This window comes from Montipora capricornis, chromosome 13 (assembly GCF_036669925.1).
Source record: "Montipora capricornis isolate CH-2021 chromosome 13, ASM3666992v2, whole genome shotgun sequence".
Taxonomy (NCBI): Eukaryota; Metazoa; Cnidaria; class Anthozoa; order Scleractinia; family Acroporidae; genus Montipora; species Montipora capricornis.
Window position 1 is genome coordinate 5410542 of NC_090895.1, and position 22500 is coordinate 5433041.

A 22500-nucleotide genomic window follows, 5' to 3' on the forward strand; every position below is an offset into this window, starting at 1 on the left:
ACCTGGCCAAAAGCACCTTTACCAATGACCTTCTCCACTTTCACGTCTTCTCTTGTTACTTCCCATGACCTTGTTCTTATATCAAGGGGTGCATATTCAACATTCTGAGGGGAGCTATTAGGGTTACTTGGTTCTACTTCATAATGGGTGGTCCCTTGTAAGGGCATGTATGCAGGTTCAATGGGGATTCTTAGCTGTTGATTAGAACTACTTGGTAGATCGTTAGTAGGATTCAGCTCTTCCATGGCAACTTCGTTCTGAAAACAAAAGAAGTTCCCGGGTTAAGTTGCCTTCGTAACCGTTAGTATGCTTGAAGTTCATTATTCTTCAAAAATAAACTAACCACAGGCAGTCGTAGCTACTTGGTTAGTGCGCGGCTTTTGGAGCGAGAGGTCCCCAGCTCGAACCTCGGCGACTTCAACGTCTGTTTCGACTTTCCTTTAATCGGTGTCACTGCAGCTTTAAATGTCCTTAAAACGGTGCACTGACCGCGAGAGGGGAGTAAAGGGAGCACCGTCGGCTTTCATTGATACCAGTTTCGTGACTGAAGGAACTACCGACATTAAATAAAGTACTTTTCGTTTACTTTACATTTAATAAAAGCAAAGACTCTATCATCACAGTTGCGAGCAACGTAAGCAGTTAATTAAAGGACTCAGACCCATGGCAATGCGATTGCAATGGATTGCTTAACCATATTCGGGAAATTAAGCCATCTTGGAGCTGGTCAGCCTGACCAGCTAACGGTACCATGTCCTGCAAGAGACTGCAAGAGTGATTGGGAAATTTCTAAAACATATGTTTTGATCAGCGCTTGCAATGACTCTTGGCGAGAATGATCGCTTAGAGCAATTACAATGACACTTCAAAATGTCCTTCAACTGTTACAATCAATAAGTAAAATAGATATAGGAAACGAGTACAGTCAACTCTCTCTTAACGGACACCTTTATAAGACGGACGCCTGGTGCTGGTCCCGGCCGTTTCTTAATCATTTGACTATAACCAAACTCTCAAGACGGACAACGGACACTTTGAAATCGTCAACGGACACTTGTGAGGATCTGAATGTGACCGAAAATTACGATTTAGGGAAGACGAGTTCTTGTACGTGACTCTTTTTAGCACCAGACGTCAGCTCTTATCTTGTTGACGCCTCCTGAAATTTGTTGTTTCACTTGTTAACCGCGGACTACGTAACAGCACCAGATATCGCCAAGGAAGTTGATGTTTTACAGGCAGTAAGGTGGATCAAACAAGCCTGGGAGGAGGTACCAGAAAAAATTGTTCAGAAGTGCTTCGAGAAATGTGGATTTCCCAATGTAGTACAGAATAACGAGAGATCTGAGGAAGAAGAGGATCAAGAATACGCAGAGCTTATATGACGAATTAGTCAGGTCGAGACAACAGCTGAAGAATACGTAACTGCTGACCAAGAGATTTCATCATGTGAGCCTCCAGTTCATACCACCCTCCCCAACTAGCGACAACGACTAAGGGATGAAGCCCTCGATCTCTATGCCAGCAAAGTTGTAGTGGTTGTAGACAGTGACGAAGAAGGCCAAGTTGTGGACATTGAACCACCGGATCCAACCATCAAATCCACTACAGAAGCTCTTAGACTAGTTGACGACCTAAAGGAATTCGCTTCCACAAAGCTGCAAGAGGATATCCTCGTATCAAAATTAAGCAGCGTTGGTCAGCGCTTTTAGGATTTTAAACTGTTGCACCTGAAACAATCCGCGATCACAGATTTCTTTTCTTCTTAAGTGCATGTCCACCAAAGCCATGGCTATTAAAAGCTATTAACTTAAGTTGCTTTTACCAATACTTTTTAATATAAAAAGTGACATATTTTTAAACTTCGTGCCGCGAAAGGCAGTCCTAAGTGAAGGTGGTTATGCTTCCGTTTGCAGAATGTACTGTTTACTCTTTGTAAAAGGACAAGAGACTCAAATTGTAATATGTTTTTGTTCCATTTTGTGGGTTTCGTTCAAGTAAATAAGTCAAAGCAAACTTTAAACAGACGCGTATTCACGGTGCAGAGGTTCAGCATTATTATCTTAAAAAATTCCTGGGGTCAACTCTCTATTAGCCGGACACCTCCCTAAGACGGACAGTTGAGGCAGGTCCCGATGGTGTCCGTCTTAGAGAGAGTTGACTGTACATTAATTAACCTAGAAAATCGAGGGTTTTTTACGATGTGAAATAATCAACTCATGCTTTAACTTCCTGGAAATGGCAAAATGTGTTTCAGTAATAGAAAAAAACAGTATCAGTCCATTAAATCATTTTGCGTTTTCGCTTTCAAACTCACGTCATAAATTCTTCTATCTTTATCTTCTGCAACCTTGTATGGCCTAACGACACATCGAAGAGTAGGCAAAAATGTTACTTCTTCAAATTTAGCCTTCGTTTCTTTTTAGTATTTCTTTCTTTTCCTTTTTAAAGTAATTGCCATGAAAGAAATGAAACATCATTTCGGACAGGCGAGTTATTTTATGGGAGAACCAAAAAGAAAACTGGAGGGGACCAAATGGGTGATTTTCAAGTTACGCCAGCACCATTTATTGGGTGGGCGAGAACAAAAGGTCTCTCATGAGCTCCTTTTGGCTGTGCGTCACCAATTGAGCATTGTATCATTGCGATCTCGCACCTGCAAACATTCGTTTTAAACTTCTTGCAGGAGAAGGTCATTTCGAAAACAGCTTCTTTTAAAAGAAAGATTAATCGAAATATTTTCGATGATGGGAAATGATCGTTACTATCTTTTCTGCCATAGGACAGGTGACACTATATGCCTGCCGCTCCTCTGTAATTTTTTCCTTAACAAAGAAAACGGCTTTCCTCGATTTGCCAATTTTTTTTTTCTTTTTACTATAAACATTTATACTATTTTAACGATTTTGTGCCCTTGATGCAACACAGTGACTGATATAGTACTAAACGTTTACAGGAAACTGCAACTTTCCCATAACGTTGAGGCAGACCTCTTATATTTATGTTCAATGGACAAAAAAAAAACGAAAAAATATCAAAAATACCTACCTTTTCTTTCTAGCAATGCCTAACAAAAGAGGATCAGATTTCCAATAAGTACAAAAGAATGGAGAACACAATCCTGGAAGACACATCAAATTATTCACCTAGCTTTCTGTGCTGCCAGGCTATGACCAGTATTAGAACAATGATGATTGCCACAAGAACTCCAATAATTACCAGCAGAGTGCTGTCGCATGCGCATTGGAATTCTGTGAATATGAATATGGAGTAACATAATTAGTCCCCAAAGCAAAAACGAAAAAACATTATACTTCTAACAAGAGTTCCCAAACTTGATAAAAATGATAAATGATAAAAGAGTGGGGTCTATAACACCCATTAGCGGAAGAATGCTCCAAGAGGATTATGTTGTTTGTGCAACAACAAATCCCAAGAACTGGAACGATATGGATTAATTGATAGTCTAGATGCTTTCGAGGTTCGGCTAAAGGAACGCCATCCAGTATGCGTACGTACCTATAGGGAAATCATTGTTTTCACTTTTACCTCGTTAACTGAGCACACTCTTTTCCTTTTTCTGCCAATAACTTATTCGCTCTTAGAAATATAGTTAAAGAGACTCATTCCTACCACGTCCACGCATTCTTCAACCGAGCACAAATCTCGCCGACCTCTCTTTCTCGGAAGGTATAATCTGGCTACGCTATCTCGCGGATGAAGAACATTGTATGTCACGGGTTAGATATTTCTGGTCTTTCTATCAAGCTCTTTTAACTCTCTCTCACTCCAGTCAATGAATACTGCAGAGTATATAAGGATGGACACTATCCACATAATTTATTCCTTTTATCATATTACCACATTAAGTTTTCATTTCAGCAGTTTTCCCAAACGCCACATGCACTCTTTTTCTGGCTGGTTTTCATTTTTTTGTACAAAACCCTGTCAGATTCCATGATCCCCACGTATTTTTATAGCTTTTTTCTTCATCGTGTGACTTTATTTGTCTTTCCCCATGCAGGCAATATGATTCCATCAGATGTTGTTTATTTTTACTTTTCCTTTCCCGTACCGTGAGTTTTGCATAGTTGTCAATCATCAAAATCCATGCGGATATCTTCACTAAACAAAGATACTGCGTGGGCTAGTGACTCAAGGCCCTGGTCACGCTACTATCCACTAGGAAATGAAAACGTTGATGGTCATTCCTTCATACCTGTTGGTTGAGAAGTTCCTGGTGTGGTGGACGTGAAAGTGCTGGTCCCAGGTGAGAGAAGAATCAAACTTCCAACTTGATAAGTACCAAAAGTGCCATCAGAAATGTCAGCTTCAAGTTTTGAAATTCCCTGACTAGGGGTCACGGCATTTTTAAAGTAAATCGTAAAGGATACAATTACACTGCCACTCCTGAAAACAAACAAGACAAAAAGTGAATAAATCACTGTCGAAATAACTAAAGTAGGTTCCATCTACCAACCTCAGTCCTGTCACTTCAGTCTTTAAATAATTGTCGTCATTCTGGTATGTTTTATTCATCTAACAAATGTAAAACCAAAACACTTGTTTAATAATAAGACAAATCGAGTGTTGACTCTTGAAAACAGATGACCAGTATGATTGCTTTGCTCAGTTCATTCAACAACAAGTGTTGTACTATTCTTCCATCTTAAGCTTCTGAAATTGTGGCAATTCTTATAAAGGAATGCCTCTCACTTCAGTTCTAGTTCTAATTGTGATCAGAATCGTTAATAACTAATTATACACAAAAATTATAAGATTTCCAAAACAAATAGATGTCTAACAAAGTGTTCGTTTAGCAATGGCTTAGTTTATTGAACATTTAGCATTGCAATCTCTTCACTTGGGGCACTTTTGAACAAGGAATTCTTACCCCTTGAAAATAAAAAAAAAAAACGATAGGAACTTCTTATCAAAGAAATTATGTACACTTTGAATAAATAAATAACTGATATTCTTTCGCTCGTCAATTACTAGATTACATACGAGAGATTTTAAAAATGCACCTGTGACACAAATGAATCCACCAGTTGTCTTGAAACTTGGTTAGTCAAATCTCTGTATTCTGACAAAAAGTCTCCCATTATCGTGAGGTCCGCATAAACTTGCTTTGCTAAAATGGGACGAGGCAAACATTTGATTCCCCCTTGATTGAAAATTCAAATCCTAGACAAACAGTTATGAATCTTTTCTCTGTTTAAAGCACTGTTTGGCGCGACAACAACAATCTTTATTTACTACATCAATACGAGCATACAGGTCTGACCCACAAATAGCTTCTCCGGCAGTAACTATTACAAGTAGTTCTTAACTATGTAATGAATTGAAAAGCTTGATCTCCTGAACATGGAGGTGAGTTAAGTTATCTTAAAGTGTTCAAATAGCTCAAATGAAAGTTCACTGGATGAAAAACAAGCAAAAAACCTGAACTGGCATTACAAATTTGCTAATATATGAATAATATTGCACCGGCTAACAGTACAAGCCGGCTTTAAGAAAATATGGTTCCTAATCGAAAGTGAAACCACACTGTATGGACTCCAGTACTTCAAGTTACTTACTGAGGTGTCGATTGATATTCGATGGATGGCAGAAAGCTCGTTGAATCACTTTAATTAAGGTCACAACAGACAGTAGAGGAAATGTATGCAAGGGAACCATGTAATAGTCCATTCTATTGTGTTCTTACTTTCGTTATTAGCTCTTTTTCTGTTACCTGCGCGCAGATATTTGTATGTATGCATTGTGTCCCACCCTGGTCAGAGTTTTTCCCTATCCTTGTGTGGGCCCAATTCCATTAGTAGGGCCAACGCTCAAATGGTCTATAGGTGTAGAAAACTAGCACTCCACATTACACTCTAATAGTTAAGTCTTTTGAAATATAAGTGCTACACGGCCAACGTTTGCAAAAACGTAACCCTTCCTTGCGAATGAAGATAAGTTTGTGTATGTATGTCCACCACTTAAACAAACATGTCTTGGAAACTTTATAGGTCATTTGGTGTACACAAATCTGGTCGTACAGGGTTTGACGCGTAAACATTATTTATCCTCAAGGTTTAATATCCCTTGTAAACGATAAGCACAATATTTGCACTGCATCTCAAACAAATTATTTAAAAGCCTGAGTTAAAGTAATTAATGTTAATACAACCACTTACTTGGTTTTCCTGTAGAGGTGGGCGTAGCTGAGGTAGGTTCCTCTAGCACTAAATAAAAAACAACAGGAAGCTCTCAGTAGATAATGACATCAACACTATTCATAGTAAGGAAGCTCTGCTGCATGACAATAATTGCCATTCGTATTGCTTCGTAAGCCTACTGCGATTTTGTACCCTGATACTGTGACAGTAACGTTTCAATAGATCATAGGGAAACACTATTCGAGTATAATGGCATTATGCTTTGATTGGCTTTTCTATGAACAGGATTTTACACAAGGCTTACCAATAAAGTGGAGTGTTTTTTTTAACGATAACGTCACCCATGCATCGGTCCTCTTGTATATCTTAGGTAAGAACTAATCAAAGTACGTGCATTATTGTTCTCATTATATACACAAGTATTCCGTCTATTATAACTAAATGTTAACGGTAATACTTGCTTAGGTTTCTGAGTCAAATTTTTTTTTTTTCTGATAAGAAAATGCATTTGTGAATATCATTTTTACTTCTTGATCCTTCTATATTGACTCTCGAACTTATTTTATTGTTTAAACAATGACAATTTTGATGCTCGGTATCCCGGAATCTCTCCTTTAAATATCTTGTATCCGGTTAAATTTTCCCCCAAATATCCCATAGCCCTATGTTTTTACCAAAATATCCTTTATCCCGATAACCCCTAACAGGCCCAACATTCGAGAGTCATTTCCAGATCAAGATATCCTTTTCTTTCAACGAGAAATTGGATAACGTGCAGTACAATCGTGGACACGATTGCTGCCAGGAAGTCAATAAAGTACGAGCAAGCAAGCGTTATCCCCCTACCTCCTCATCCCCTTACAATGTTGATTTAAATTCCGGAAACGTTCGGAAATGCTGGGGTTGGCTTCAACATTGCGTGTGGTGGAGGAAGAGGAGGGTAGGGAGGGAATTAAGAGGCTACTATGAGGATATTTAATATGAAACTTATTAAGGCACTAGCTCCTTTAAATAAAGCAATTTTTTGGCGATCATTGCTGAAGATTTCCCAGGAAATTGTGGCCACCACTGTAGATCTGGAGATAATATATTTAATACCTGTTTCAAAACTAAAGTGAGCTTAATAAAGGGGCTTCGATTTGAATAAAACCATAATAATAGTGAAATCAATTATAAACGGTGTAAAACAGTGTATGCCAGTTTCTATAGGACTAAAAAGTTAGCTTCTGCAAGTACCGAAGCAGAAAATATGTAAAACAAAAAAATCAAAGACAGAAAGCAAAACAACTCCAAATAAATAATTTGGTTTTATCAACGGGGTTGATAATGTAAATTGGCCACCGTACAGAGATTCTAAAAGCTGACGTTTTGAGCGTTAGCCCTTCGTCAGACGCTAACGCTCGAAACGTCAGCTTTTAGAATCTCTGTACGGTGGCCAATTTACATTATCAACTCCGTTGATAAAACCAAATTTTTGTATACTACTTCCCCACCGACGCAGCACCACATTTTCTTTAGAAACTACCCCTTCATTCAACTCCAAATAAAGACTAATCCCAAGTGACCAAAAACACAATGCTTACCGGTACCTGGAGAAAGAGCCGAAAATAAGAGTAACTAGTCAACCACATGCCTTTTTTGTCGACAAAAGGACCTCTTTATTATCTTTATAAGCAAAATTGAGCTTACAAAAGCCAGTTCACTCTTAAATCTTTAATTGTTTATCAGCTTGGGGATTATCTTATTGTCTTGAGGATGGGTGATATGGATGGCCAAAACATAGCAACCAAAAATAGCCCTTGACAAAGGGCAGATTTGCTCAGAAAAAAAAACCTTCACAGGTATTAAAAGCTTAAAACCTTTTTGTTTAAAAACTAATTAATTAATTAGTTCCTTTAAATAATGTGAAAAAATGAATGCAAAAAACGTATCAACTTAAGGTGATTCCCTGGTTTTGCACCACGCTTCATTTGAAGCCATCTTGGAATTCGCCTAGTCCTTACGCGGAAAAGATCATTTGAAGCGGATATTTCCGCCCCCCTCCCCCCCCCCTCCTTTTTTTTAAATGGTGTTATTTACTCATAATAGGTACACGGCAAACATATTGTAAGGAGAAAATCATTGGATAGTACAAGTTGAATTCAGTCACTGAGTGTTAGTTATACTGTTGTGGTCCGATTTGCTTATATTTCTTTGCAAGATCGAGCAATTTGAGATTACTTTACTGAAAGACTATAACCCGAACAAACAAAAACAAGTAGGCTCATCGTTTCAGTCACAGTAAGTAGTTTTTGCTAGATAACAACAATTTTTCCAATTGATCAAGTTTGAACGCTACTTGCGTAATTCAGTTTTAAAAAACCAAGAATAAAGGACATGCAGCGCGAAAACAAACATGATGACCCCATCATTTTATTGCATTTTTTACGTCCTTTGCGTGATTATCAATTGTGCCAAGTTTGGCAAAAATGTGTGGGAGGACGTCATTTTCAAGGGAATTACTTAAATGCTTTTTCGTTTATGATGAAATGAGAGCCTATTTATAGAGGCCGACCTCATCATATGAGCATCATTGACATCTACAGCGTACTTACCTCAAAAATGGTTTACATAAAAGATAGTGATATAAAAGACTGATAATCTTACCAACAATAAGGCACTGTGTGATGGTGACTGGTGGTCCTAGTGCGTTGATCGCCGAGCAAGTGTAACACCCAGTTTCCCTCGCCTCCATCTGTTTTGCATTTGGAATCTCTGGTTCAATAACCTCATTGTCCTTGTACCATGTTATGTTAGGTTCAGGGTTTCCATCAACCGGACACGAAAACAGTTTTGTGCTTCCTTCAGACACCGAATAATTCCCTCCCCCACCTGTAGCTTCGGCAGCATCTATAAAGAGAGAAAATAACAAGATCTCATCACACAAGAGGTTTAAAGCGGTTCGTAGTTTTGCAGAAAAAGGCAGTACTACTAATAACATTTTCTAATCGAGATGCTCACTCTAGCAATCTGTCAGATCTTGTGACCATTCATACTGCCCCTTTTATGTTTTAGTATCATCATAATTTACTACCTAAGGCTTTTGACAACTTTTTTTCTCGTATGCCATCTAAACGCAATTATAATAATAGGCTAGCGTCAAAATCAACTTATTATGTTGATCATGATAGAACTAATTACGGTAAATTCAATTTACACTTCTCTGGTACTTCTGTTTGGAATAATCTGGGTGAAGAATTAAAAAGTAGTTCTTTGCATTTATTTAGGCAAGCAATTAATGATGAAAAAAATCGTATCTACCTACGTTTAATGCTAGCTTGGTATTGTCATTTCATTCTTAGCTTATTACTGTTCAAAACACAACAATTGATAAATACAATATTACTACCTGGTACTGTTTTTCTTCATTTTTTTTCTTTTTTTCTTTCCCCTTAATGTATTTCCTTTAGATTAATTAGATTTATATATGTCATTATTTCATTATTTATCTTCTTATCTACTTCAAGTTATTATTTGTGTGTGTGTATGTGTTACAAAATGCCCAGAAAATGCAAGCTCGTAATATATTAAACTACTCAGCTCGTTTAGTTTATACTATTCTGAGTGTGATCTCATTACTTTATTGTATTCCGTAAAACTCTTTTCTAATTTGGCAAATAAATGGATAGTCGTTGTTTTAAGAGGTGCACTGTATTTTTCGTTAGTGTACCAACAGAATGCTTCAGTATTCGGCTTAGGAGGAATGCTGAAGTGGCAGGCCTGCACATTCAGCTGTTTAATTTGTCTTTAGCTCTACTCATGTAATTCTGTATTATGAGCATTAGATAAAGTGAGGATTGGAAATTTAAATGAAAGTAGGGATCCTCAAGTCTGAAGTGTGGATGGTCAGTGGTGAATGGTGCATTGCAATCCGGGTTGTAAGTAGAGGTCGCAGTAGACTTGTAAGGTTATTAGGAAAAGTTGTCTGTAGTTAATGTTTTCTGTTAAGAAATCATTTGAAAGGCACAGGTACAGGTTGGCAACGGTTTAATGTAGTTTTCTCTAAATATGTATACCAGCTCTCGAGTGTAAGTCATAGGTTATTAATAGTTCGAACAGGTGGTTAAGTACTTAGCAGAGTCCCTGTCGATAGTGTTTTTTTTTTTACTGGTGTTCAGCAATAACATTATTACTGACATCACCATTCTTCGTCGCTCGTTTGTGATGTGTAAGTTATGTGCTTAGGTTCCTGCTGGCTTCACCAATGTACGTAGCCTGACAATCGCAGCATGTGATGTTGTATACTGCTCCCTGTCTGTCCCTGGGTTCACCTTTGTCACTGAAATCAGTTACTGAGAGTCGGAAAGTCGTATAGGTCTGTGGGCAACGCGTTTGTTGAAAAGTTGTTGTATGTGTGCGATAGCTTCAGAAGTCCGTATTATGTCGTATGTATTGTAGCGTTGGCAATGGTTGTAGTGGTATGACTGTTTCCATTTTGCCTGATGGATGTGTTGCATTTGACGAAATCTGTTCTATAAACGTTCTCCTGTTGTGCCTGACAATGTTGGATGCGTGTTTTTGGGAAAATCCAAAAACGGATTTTTGGCGAAATCCAAAAACAGATCATGAATCCAAAGTATCCACCTCTCGAGGAGGATACTTCGGATTAAATCTAAATCCGTATTTCGAGATTCATCACTTCAGCGTTTTTTTGGGAAAGGATTTGAAAAAAAGTACTTTCGACAAGCGGTTTTCCCTGGAAAAGTGATACACAACAGCTACCGGGCGCGATAGTTTAGCCCAAGTGTTTTTCTCGCGCCATTTTTACTGTACGATCGAAGACATGAATAGGTCGAAAAACGTTAGGTTTCCTGGAAATTTCACACCAGAAATTACACGAAAAGTTTCTTGACAGCAGGAGTAAAAAGCATGTTTTTCGTCATTTCTTTTTATCGACCGCTAATGTATTTTTTTTTTCTGGTGACATTTTCATTGAAGAATTCCTCCAAAACAAAGTTAACCGCTAATTTTTTTGGTTTTACAATTTGCGCACAACTCTGGGTTTGTTTGTTTGCGTTGTCATGGAAAATAATCCTTTTCCGGATTTTGCGTTGTTTTTTTTTTTACTCTGAAGAATTCATTGATCCTAGATCAGAAATCCGTTTTTGGATTTTCCCAAGAAAACGCACCCTTAATTATACTTAATACTGTATTGTGGATTAATAATATAGGCTTACATTGAACGGCAATAAAGACATCAGAAGTAACCACATTTCCAATTCCGTTGTGAGCAGTGCATCTGTAGCCCCCTTCATTCTGTTTCCCTGTGATGGTCAGTGGCATGCTGACAATACTGTCATTAGACAGTCTGGTCCAGGTGATGTTTGGTTCTGGATTGCCATCAGCTGTGCAATTGAGCTGCACCACATCTCCCTCAGCAACCGTTTGATTCAAGGAAATAGATATTATGTTTAGTGGGTCTGTCAAAAACAAAACATTAACAAACTTGATGTTGTGTTTGAAGAGAAGTCCTAGTATACGTTTTTTTGCCACTCTTACTACATGCAACAGAACTGCAAAATACATGTATCCTGGACTTGCAACCACCTCGCTAGAAATCTCTTGAGACACGAATCATATATTTCGGCATAGTCTTTGACATCACTGTTTCATGATGACGGTATAAAAAAAGGTTATGATACATTGATGATACATCTACTGTTTCGTCACCTACATAGTAAAAATGACGAAACATCAAGTCAAGGAAAGTAGAATTTTAGATGAACAGTCGATGCATACAAACTTACAGTAAATTGTGACATTGATTGTCTTTGAGGGTCCATCACCAAAGTCATTGAATGGAATGCATAAGTAGGTCAACTGCTTTATTCTGTTAGTAATATGTGTTAGATAAGAGCCATTGCTATGTTCCTCCAAGCTTTCCTGTCCTTTGTACAATCTATATCTTGCAGATGGATTTGCATCAGCATTGCAGGTAAGCGTAAAGTTATCACTCAAGTTAACTTTGTTTTTGGTCAAACTTGATGAGAAGACTGTGTTAATGGGACGGTAGACTATAATAAAATCACACAACAGAAAAGACCTGGCAGCACAACGCAGGGAACCAAACCTCGCTACTGTCCGCAGCTACGTTAAGCACATATACACATGGAGGCACTGTAACTAAAAATCTAGTTAGCAGGACAGTAGTTCAAGCAAAGTTTCAATGAAACACAATTCTGGAAAGGGGTGGGGGATTCGGTACTAATGACTATCTCCTTTAAAGGTAGAAGTCAGGGAAACTGCCTTTCAGGCGCACTCAGACCAAATCCGCTCAATAAACAGCTCAGGTAATCAGCACTAAGTTGTACTTTTGCAATAAATATTAAATGTATGTAGATATCTAGGCCACCCCACTTCTTTTCTCGATGCGGGCTTTCTAAAAAATTGACGCAAACTAAAATTGCAATCAACTGTCTGGTTTTTCACTGTTGTAGGACATGCCAAAGGATCATTACTGCACTATGATTGACAGTCCACTCTGATTCCCTTCACTGGTTTCTATATATAAAGATGACCACCGAATGTACGCTTGACTTTTCTTGCCCAATCATGTTCAAGTATTCCTTCTGAGAAGAAACGACTGAACTCATGAGCAGCAGATCGTTTGTGACGGAATATGGTGACGCAATATGCCATCAGACACTACCGTGTTACTAAATATTGTAGTATAAATACTTAACACTGTATTGTGGCTTGATACTAGAGACTTACATTGAACAGTAATTAAGACATCAAAAGTGGCCGCATTTCCAATTCCATTGTAAGCAGTGCATCTGTAGCCCCCTTCATCCTGTTTCCCTGTGATGTTCAGAGGCATCCTGACAATACTGTTATCCGACAGCCTCGTCCAAGTGATGTTTGGTTCTGGATTACCATCAGCCGTGCAATTGAGCAGCACCACATCTTCCTGAGCAACCGTTTGATTGAAGGAAATGGATGCTATGCGTGATGGGTCTGTCAGAGTAGGTGAAAGAAAGCATACATTTAAATGTTATAATATCTTCTATCTGTGGAAACAAGATATCACCTTCAAACCAAGTACAATGTTGAACTTTCATCTTTGATGAATGCACAGCTCGTTACAGTTTTGCTCCATGTCCAGAAATGGCGCACATTATTATTGTGCACGTACGAGTGGTCACCAAACACATAGAGGTTGATATTTCTCCGAAGTTTAAGCCGAAACCCCCTCGGAAAATATATCAGTTTCACAAGGGCGACTTCGTGGGTTTAAAGTCAAGTTTATCTACCCTTGCTCCTGATTATCTATCTACCCAGCCAGAGAGGAAAACTGTCGACGAAAATTGGTCCTACATCTCCCAAAAGATTTTATATCACATATAATGTCTAAGGGAAAGCGTCACCTCCCTTGGGTCAGCACCTCTGTGAAACGCCTAATGAACAAACGCGACAGAGCGTATAAGAAGGCTCGGCATAGCGGCAAAGCTGTTCACTTTACCAAATACAAGTGACTTCGCAATATCACTACAAAACACCTGCGTGTCGCGCATGACAAGTACGTCAGTGAAGTTATGGGTGGGTTAACCCAGAGTCTCTGGAGACTGGGCCCAAGAATGTTGGCTCTAGCGGAATCGTGCTTGGTCGTACCTTAAGCTGCTTCACACTGAATCCCAGGGAATCCCGGTCTTAGTATCTAACAACCGCGTATGTTCCTCGGACAGCGCTAAAGCTGAGGCTCTACGTGAGCAATATAACAGTGCATTCGTAGAAGAAGATTTCAGAAATTTACCTCAAATGCTCCCTCACCTTATGAATGTATGCCTGATATAATATTCTCCTCAGAGGGCGTCACGAATCAACTCCTGAAAATTAAGATCGATAAAGCTAGTGGACCAGATTTGATTCCACTAGAATCCTCCGCGACGCCGCCTCAGAGCTCGCCGTCGTATTCCCCTCACTTTTCAAACAATCTTACGACGCAGGTACTTTACCACATGCTTGGAAGCTAGCCAATATTTGCGCCATCTTTAAATAGGGCTCCAAAGGTGATCCCAAAAACTACAGACCGGTGTCTTTTACATCTCTCACATCTAAAGTCATGGAACATATAGTATCCTGCCAAATATCACGGCACCTTAATACAAATCACATCATCTCTCCGCACCAACATGGTTTTCACCGGGGCCTGTCATGTAAGACTCAACTCATCACCGTCATCCACGAGTGAGCATCAGTCCTAAACGTCCATGGTCAAGTCGATGTTGTATTTCTAGACTTTGCAAAATCTTCTGATTCTGTCCCCCATGAACGGCTTTTACTTAAGGCTGCCTACTACGGTATTCGCAACAAGGCTAACATCTGGCTTCGAAGATTTTTAACTGGGCGTAGCCAACGAGTTGTGATTAATGGCTCTGCTTCTTCGTGGTCTCCTGTAGTCTCCGGGGTGCCCCAGGGTACCGTTTTGGGCCCCATTCTCTTTTTAATGTTTATTAATGACCTTCCTAAAAACATCACATCTGGTATCAAGCTCTTCGCTGACGACTGTGTTCTTTACCGTCCGACAAATTCTGTAAGCGATCATTTAGCTCTCCAGCGAGACCTCGATCAACTAGAGAAGTGGTCCTCCATCTGGCAGATGAAATTTGCTCCCAGTAAATGTTTTGTTATGTCCGTCACTTTGAAGAAATCTCCTTCCCAGTTTAGTTATTCCCTTTGTAACGTGCAGCTCGACAGTGCTCGTCACCAAAAATATCTCGGTGTGTACATAACATGTACGATGTGTTGGCAATTGCAGTTTGTCGAAGCTAAAAAGAAGGCTATGAGAGTCTTAGGGATCCTTCAAAGGAATCTATCATCGTATGATCGCTCTGTTAAGGAACGCTCATACCTACCTTTAGTACGTCCTATTGTTGAATACGCCACGGTTGCTTGGTCTCGGCGCATACAAAAAAAGGGATTGATTGTATTGAAGCCGTTCAGCGCCGTGGAGCATGTTTTGTTAACAACGATTACAGCCGCCATAGTAGCGTTTCATCTATGCTTACTGATTTGAACTGGCCTTCATTGCAGTCAAGGCGCAGGATGTACGATCTCGGCATGTTTTATAAAATTCATAGAGGCCAAGTTAACATCTCCGTTCCCCATGAGCTCACATCCGTGCCTGCGTATGGCCGTACAAGGAAGAGTCACGACTTTAAGGTCAGGCTCCCATCCTCTTCTGTCGACGCTTACAAACACTCTTTCTATGTAAGATCAATCCCTGCATGGAACGCGTTACCAGCTGATGTTGTTAGATCGGCATCGTACCCAGAATTTATCCGGAGAGTGCCCACTACTATAACATGTTAATTTAACTTAATACCTCGTTTATTGTCATACCATGTGATTGTAATTTCATACTATGTAATCTTAATTGTTATTTTACCATGTAACTGTACTTGTAACGCCGTACATGTAAATTGAGCGACTGCTGACCGCTCCATTGCCGGATTAGCATTTATGCGCTAGTGGCAATTATTTTGATTAAAGATTAAAGATGGTATGATTTTGAACAGAGTCATATCCTCCATAGTTTAAAAGGACCCACGCAATGTCTCGAGTTATCTGAAAAGGGCAGGAGAAACCTAAATGACTGAAGCTCTTCGTTTGTTGGGCTTATCGATAGCGTGTTTCGAGAGAGGAGATAGACATAATTCTATACAGTCGGAGAATAAGATATTACAACTGCATCGGATATGTCAATGGTAACAACGTGGGCAGAATTGATGCAAATGTCGAAGGGCCCGGTTGTTCAGAAGCCGATTATCGCTAATCCCAGATAAGATAGAAATTAACCAAGGAGTTTATTTTTCTACTCCCAAATGCTGTTGAACGCTAATATTGGGCAAAACTTTACATTAGGAGAATTCAATCTTGAAAAACAAAAATTAGCAAAAGAAATTCTTACCAAAAAGTTGAAAACACGAAACAAACGTCTATGCTAATCCTGGATTAAGTTAATCGGCTTTCGATCAACCGGGCCTAGAAACATAAAATCTGCTATAACAAGGCGTGGAAGGTACCGCACGTTACCTCTCTGGGAGGTGGTTTATGTTTTACAACATAGAGATGCCGTTAGTGGCTTCGATAAAAGAGAGTATATTGTAACACTAGGTATATGATGACAATATATAAGTCGTCTCTGAAATATGGAACGCTCTGAGAATATCACTACCATTCCGCATGATTAGAATAAAGTAGGTCTCTTTGAAGAACTTCTCGCTCTGTCTGGTGATGCAAGAATTGTTTAAAATGGCAAGACTGCACACCTTTCTTGTCAATTACGTTCTTTTGGTTAGGAAAGCACTACCGATAAACATGACAGACGTTTAAAATGTGGCAACAAATGCATGAAAAGTCGCAAACCGGAGAGTAAACAATTAATCGAGATATATAGTAACTTCTTTAAGAGTTCTAATTGGAGAGAGATTATTAACAGAGAACACAATGCGAATATAAGGCACACGTATACGTATGTAAACATCCACACACAGATACTACCTATTAAAATACAGATATTGGTTTGCTTCGTTCAACTCACCTGTCACTTAATTAATATAAGTCGTTTTTCCAAGGCCTTGACGGTAAATCTAAGAGTAGAGTTTTCTTTGCGGATATCATCGTGTTCCTGCTCATGCTTAGTTGAAATCTTATATTTCTGATTAATTAGGTAAGTTCAAAAACAAAATTGCGTCGTTGAATTTCTCTCTTAGGTCAGATACTACTTCACTTAACGGTGTTAGTTTACTAGTTATCTAGTACTTGAGTCAGTAGGTCAAGAGTTATAGAAGACATGGTAAACGATTAATCTAACAACAACAAAAAAAATGATATTAAAAGAAGCACAAAAAACTACCAACAACGGCGAGTTCAAATTAAGACCTGTACCCTGCCCCAGTCTCAAATGACATAAATGAATGAAACTATAATTTATTGTTATTATTATCACAATAACTACTTTTTTTTTAAATTTCAGAAGACATCACACCGTACCTTAAGTTAGAGAAAAAATCTTTAAGGCACCTCATTGGTCAATTGCTCATGAAACATTCTCCACACCATCATTTTCCCTTCTTCTTGCAAACTGCTAGGGAATGACACAAGTTGTACTGGGCGCGATCTGAAACCTATCCCACAGGCTGGGAAGTACAATATTTTGCTTACTACAAAATGCCGGACCACACCATCGAACACGTTGATGGTTAATTTAACTCCATTCCAGGAATCAAAAGGAGAGAAAGAATGGAAGAGGGCTGAGGTCGATTCGAACAACATCATAAACGAAAGGGGCAATCTGAAAGCAATGAATACAACGTTGCTGAATGTTACGAACCACAACACAACTCTGCAGAATGGCTTGCCAAAAATTACAACACTTCCTGGCTTTAGTGGGCAGTCCGGATCACAGACAGTTGTTTTACGGAATATATTATCATGTTTTAAATTTGTCTTTCACTGACTCTGCGACATGTTGCACGAATCAGCATCCTTGATTTGGAGTTAAGAGCCGCATATAGCGGTTACTCTAAAGAGAGTGAAAGTCGTTCAGGATTTCTAGGTGCATGGGAGAGTTTTCAAGATGACCACTTATATTACGGGTATATAAATTACAAATTATTTTACCAAATGAGCAGCTAAGTTGTATCAAGTTTTGATACAAATCTTTGCTTAAGTCAAATCCTCCTGCCTGGTAATAAAATAATTTTAATTGGTAATATTTGTTGCTTGTCCTTCTGCTTATTCGTTATGGCTCCACTGATCTGGACTCTCTATATATTTAATAATGTACGAGTAATATATTTTCTGCTGGTATGCGGTGATTACAGTTAATGAGCAGTTTCTTTCATCGTTTATTCACTTCTCTGTAGGACACGCCACTTGGGGCTTGTCCCTTGGGTATTCCTAATTGGTGTGGCTTCAGTATTTATAGACTGCTCAGAGTGATTTAGTCCTCTCACTCTCGCTCTCCATGCTGACATTAAAGTTGTAGCTGGGTAATATGACGGATCGATTGGAAGCAGAAGTTTTAACCACTCCGGCGCTCGAAGTCTCGGAAAACTCTTCATCACAGCAAGAACAATCGAATCCACCTTTGGTCGATCAAGTGTTCTCTCTGTTCAAAACCTATCTGGCATCTCAACTTGAGGAAAAAAGCAATGAGCTCGAAGGAAAGTCGAAAGTCATTAAGGAAGCCGCCGAGTTTAAATTCAAGGGTAATAGGAAACACTTTGAGTTAAATGCGCAATTGGACCACATCTTTGGTCAGATAGAGGTCAGCCTGAATGAGCCGCAAGAGGTCTGCAAGCTGGTAGCTAATAAAGCTCGCATACAGAGGCAAAGACGGGTGGCTGGTAGTGCAGGAATACGAGTCGGACGAGCTTGCTCTGAAGATGAGAAGAAAATTCGGAAGGCTAAATTATCGGCTGAAAAGAAAAGGAAGGAATCTAAGGCTAGTTCTGGTAATGCTTCTAAGAAGTTTAAATCTGCTAGTGATGATCAGCTTTTTCGCGGTAAGACCTTTTATTTTCTTTGTGATGTCTCGCGTTGAGTTGGATTGCCTGAGCATCCATGTACGAGTAATTCATTTTCTGCTGGTATGCGGTGATTACAGTTCATTAGCAGTTTGTTTCATCGTTTATTCACTTCTCTATAGGACACGCCACTTGGGGCGTGTCCTTTGGGTATTCCTGATTGGTGTGGCTTCAGTATTTATAGACTGTTCAGAGTGATTTAGTCCTCTCACTCTCGCTTTCCATGCTGACATTGAAGTTGTAGCCCCACCCGCCCGCCCTTGTCAGTTTCATTATTTTTCATCATCCTCTACCGTGTCTTTTATCTTCTTGTTCTCAGGACGTCCAGAATTTGTTGCAGGCTTCAATCGTTGTTTCAGATGCAATCGCGCCGGACACTGGGCCAAGGACTGCAAAGTCGGAAACCCTTTTATCGCAAAGCCCAACAGAAGCGGTTTCCATTATTCGAGCAGTGCCACACCTACTAAGCCCGGATCAGGAGGATTCAATGACGGGGCATCCAAATATTAGTGGTAATGACGCTCCTTTTGACGAATTTATCGAGGTAATAAATGATTGCGAACACGAACATTCGACTGGGTCGGCTGTATTGCAGGTTAAAGGCAGTTTGAGGAGAATTATATCTTTCTGGTATGCTATAGGTGCGCTAGAGTTTATTTTATCGGTCATTCAAGATGGTTATCATCTTCCTTTCGAGATAATTCCCTCCGGGAACGTTCTCAAAAACAATATGTGAAGTACAAAGACTGTAAGATAGCCTTGTCCTATTTCCAAAAGGGAGCTTTCATGATTTCGTTTGATTTAAAGAGCAGTTACCACCATATTGATATTTGCCCAGATCATCAGACTTCCTTAGGTTTTGCGTGGAAGTTTTCAGGTGATTTTCAGTTCAGGTATTTCGTATTTACTGTTTTGCCTTTTGGATCGGCCTCAGCCCCTTTCATCTTTACAAAGTGTCTTAAGCCACTCGAAAAATATTGGAGGATCCATGGGATCAGTGTTGCTCTATTCCTGGACGACGGCTGGTTAATCGATTCTGATCAAGTCTCCTGTGCAGCGTTAGCTGTCTGTGTTAGATCCGATTTATGGAAAGCCGGTTTCATTACCAACGACGAGAAGTCCCAGTGGACTCCTTGTCAGGTCATTGAGTGGTTAGGTATAGTTTGGGACACTATTCTTGGAACTATTCGAATTTCGGATAGACGCCTGTCTAGTATTGCGGACTATGTTCAAAGAATGTCGCAAAAACTTTTTATGGTGTCCGCTAGAGAATTAGCTTCCCTTGTGGGTACAATTATTTCCGCTGGTCTTGGGAACATTTCCAGAATTATGACCAGATACTGCACAATATCTGTTGCAGCAGCGCAGGATTGGGATTCGAAGTTTACTTTGGATCAGTATTGTATAAGAGAAATTGAGTTTTTGGAAACTAATTTGGACAGAGTGCATTTGAAAAGCATTGTAGATTGTCCGTTCAGACCGTCCAAATATGTTGTTTATTCTGACGCTAGTGCCACAGAATGTGGTGCACATTTAAATGCTAACGGTGAACAGGTATGTCATAAGCAATGGGATGTACACGAGTGTAGCATGAGTTCTACTTTGAGGGAGTTAACAGCTATCGCGTTTGCTCTAGAGTCATTTTTGCCTCTTCTTAAAGGCTCTTACATCAAATGGTTTTCCGACAATCAAAATGCCTGTAGAATTATCCAAGTTGGAGCATGAGGAAAGATTTACATGTTATAGCCCTTAAGATTTTCAATTTTGTGTTGATAATGGAATGAAATTGGAAATGCAATGGATTCCCCGAACTAAGCTCGATAGGGCGGATTTTATTAGCCGTATTATTGATTTAGACGATTGGCAAATCACAACATCCTTTTTTGAATTCCTGGATTATATTTGGGGGTCACATACAGCGGACTGTTTTGCCAACTTCTATAACAAGAAAGTCAACAAGTTTTATTCGAGATTTTGGAACCCAGGATGTAGCGGAGTGGATTTCTTCGTCCAGAATTTGACAGAGGAAAACTGCCTTGTTGTTCCCCCGGTAAATTTAATCCATAGAACAATTCACTATTTGTATACATCCAAGGCCGTGGCTACTTTAGTTGTACCGTTCTGGCCTTCGTCGCATTTTTGGCCCATTATTGGCAGGACTGTTCTGAAACATGGACGGAACACCAATTCGTTGTTAGGCTCTAAGAGATTCTTTGGACAAATGTTAGCTGTCCGTATGAAGTTTTGATTACATAAGCACTGGGTTTCTATTACTCTTATGATGATTAGTGATGATTTATTGGAGATTTATTTGTAGTGGGTATAAGGACGCTTGTCCGCTCATACATCAGCAAGAGGGCGCTGGCCTCGGATTGGGAGAGCAATTTATCGTCTCCAGCTTATATTATGAGGTTATTTATGTGGTGTTAGAAGAACGCTTGTCCGCTCATGCGTTACAAAGGGGGCGCTGGCCTGATTTAGGAGACCGGTAATTGCTTTGAGTCTTGTATTTAGTTTTCGGTGTTTTCTTTTACATATTTTCTGTTTTCTTTTGTCTTGTTTTTGTTTTTCATTAGATGTTTAACGCTCAAGGTTATTGGGATAACCTCCCTGTTCACGTGAAACCAAACACGAAGTATCTCCTGACCTTGTTAATGAAGTGTAAGGCGCATTCCACAGTTAAAAGATATACAAAAGAAATCGTCAAGTTTTCAAGATGGTGTAATTTGTCCAGTATTCAGGCGTTGCCTCCTTTCTCGGTTTCAGTTGTAATTGCTTATCTTCATAAGGTGTATGTTAGTTCCAAGTCTTATACAGCACTAGTATTGACACATGCAGCCCTTAAATGGTTTCATTCCTTTATTCCTGGCATCATTAGCAATCCTTTGGATGCAGCAATTTTCCACAATTTGTTAGAGGCGGCTAAACGTAGTAAACCAGCTGTTTCTAAGAAGGAACCCATCTCTGCTGATATTAACAAAATCATTGATAAGTACGCTGGTCCTTCAGCTAATCTGAAGCACTTGCGTTTAGCTTGCATGTGCTCGTTGGATTTCACGGGGTTTTTTCGTTATGATGAATTTAGTAGTATTTTGCTTAACCATCTGGAATTTTTGCCTGATCATTTGTGCGTGTTTGTTCCTCGCGCCAAGAATGACGTTTACAGAGATGGGAATAAGGTTTATATTAAGAGGTTATTTAATAAATGTTGTCCTATTGCCCTTCTAGAAAGGTACATTTTGATGGCTGAGGTAGATCTTAACAGCAATTTACCACTCTTTAGACCTTTAAGATTGTTCAAATCTTCCAATACTTACAAGTTGTATGGAAGTAGGCTCTCGTACACGAGATGTAGGGAGATATTTAAGAATTGTCTCAAGGAACTTGGCTTAGATTACAAGTTTTATGGTCTGCATAGCTTAAGATCGGGAGTAACAGCACCAACTTAGTAACAGCACCAACTTATCAGAACGCTTACTTAAATTACACGGTCGCTGGAAGTCGGACTGTGCTAAGGACATGTATGTCCTTGAAGACGGATCTAAACGTTCAGAAATAACTGCTAATTTGGGATTGCAGCTGTTATGATGCACTAACTGCAATATTCTTTCGTCAAATGTATTAATAAATGTCAGTTTTGGATTGCCTGAGCATCCAACCATCATTCCTTTGGTATTGTATTTCTATAGTATTTAAGGAAAATAATTTACGTTCGTCTGACCGCAGCGAATTAGAAAGAAATGCATTTTAATTACAACGTCTTC

At 39.3% G+C, this 22500-nt stretch overlaps 2 protein-coding genes across 2 annotated transcripts in view; both read right to left on the bottom strand.

The window, feature by feature from the left end:
* Positions 1 to 1450, bottom strand: part of LOC138029826 (tyrosine kinase receptor Cad96Ca-like) — an 8585-nt gene extending 7135 nt beyond the window's left edge. The window contains exon 1 of the mRNA XM_068877649.1: positions 1 to 1450. This exon is cut by the window's left edge and continues 71 nt beyond it. Within this exon, the coding sequence (XP_068733750.1) occupies positions 1 to 245 (245 nt within the window). The 5' untranslated portion in view covers positions 246 to 1450.
* An 81-nt stretch (positions 1451 to 1531) lies between these two features.
* LOC138030387 (uncharacterized) lies at positions 1532 to 11729 on the bottom strand. Its single transcript, XM_068878307.1, has 9 exons — positions 11381 to 11729; positions 8811 to 9053; positions 6183 to 6230; positions 5028 to 5134; positions 4481 to 4539; positions 4220 to 4410; positions 3147 to 3251; positions 3049 to 3067; positions 1532 to 2360 (listed from the first exon to the last, which is right to left on the bottom strand). Exons 1-9 carry the CDS (start codon positions 11727 to 11729, stop codon positions 2276 to 2278), a joined length of 1206 nt encoding a protein of 401 aa, XP_068734408.1. The 3' UTR covers positions 1532 to 2275.
* Positions 11730 to 22500: the final 10771 nt, after the last annotated feature.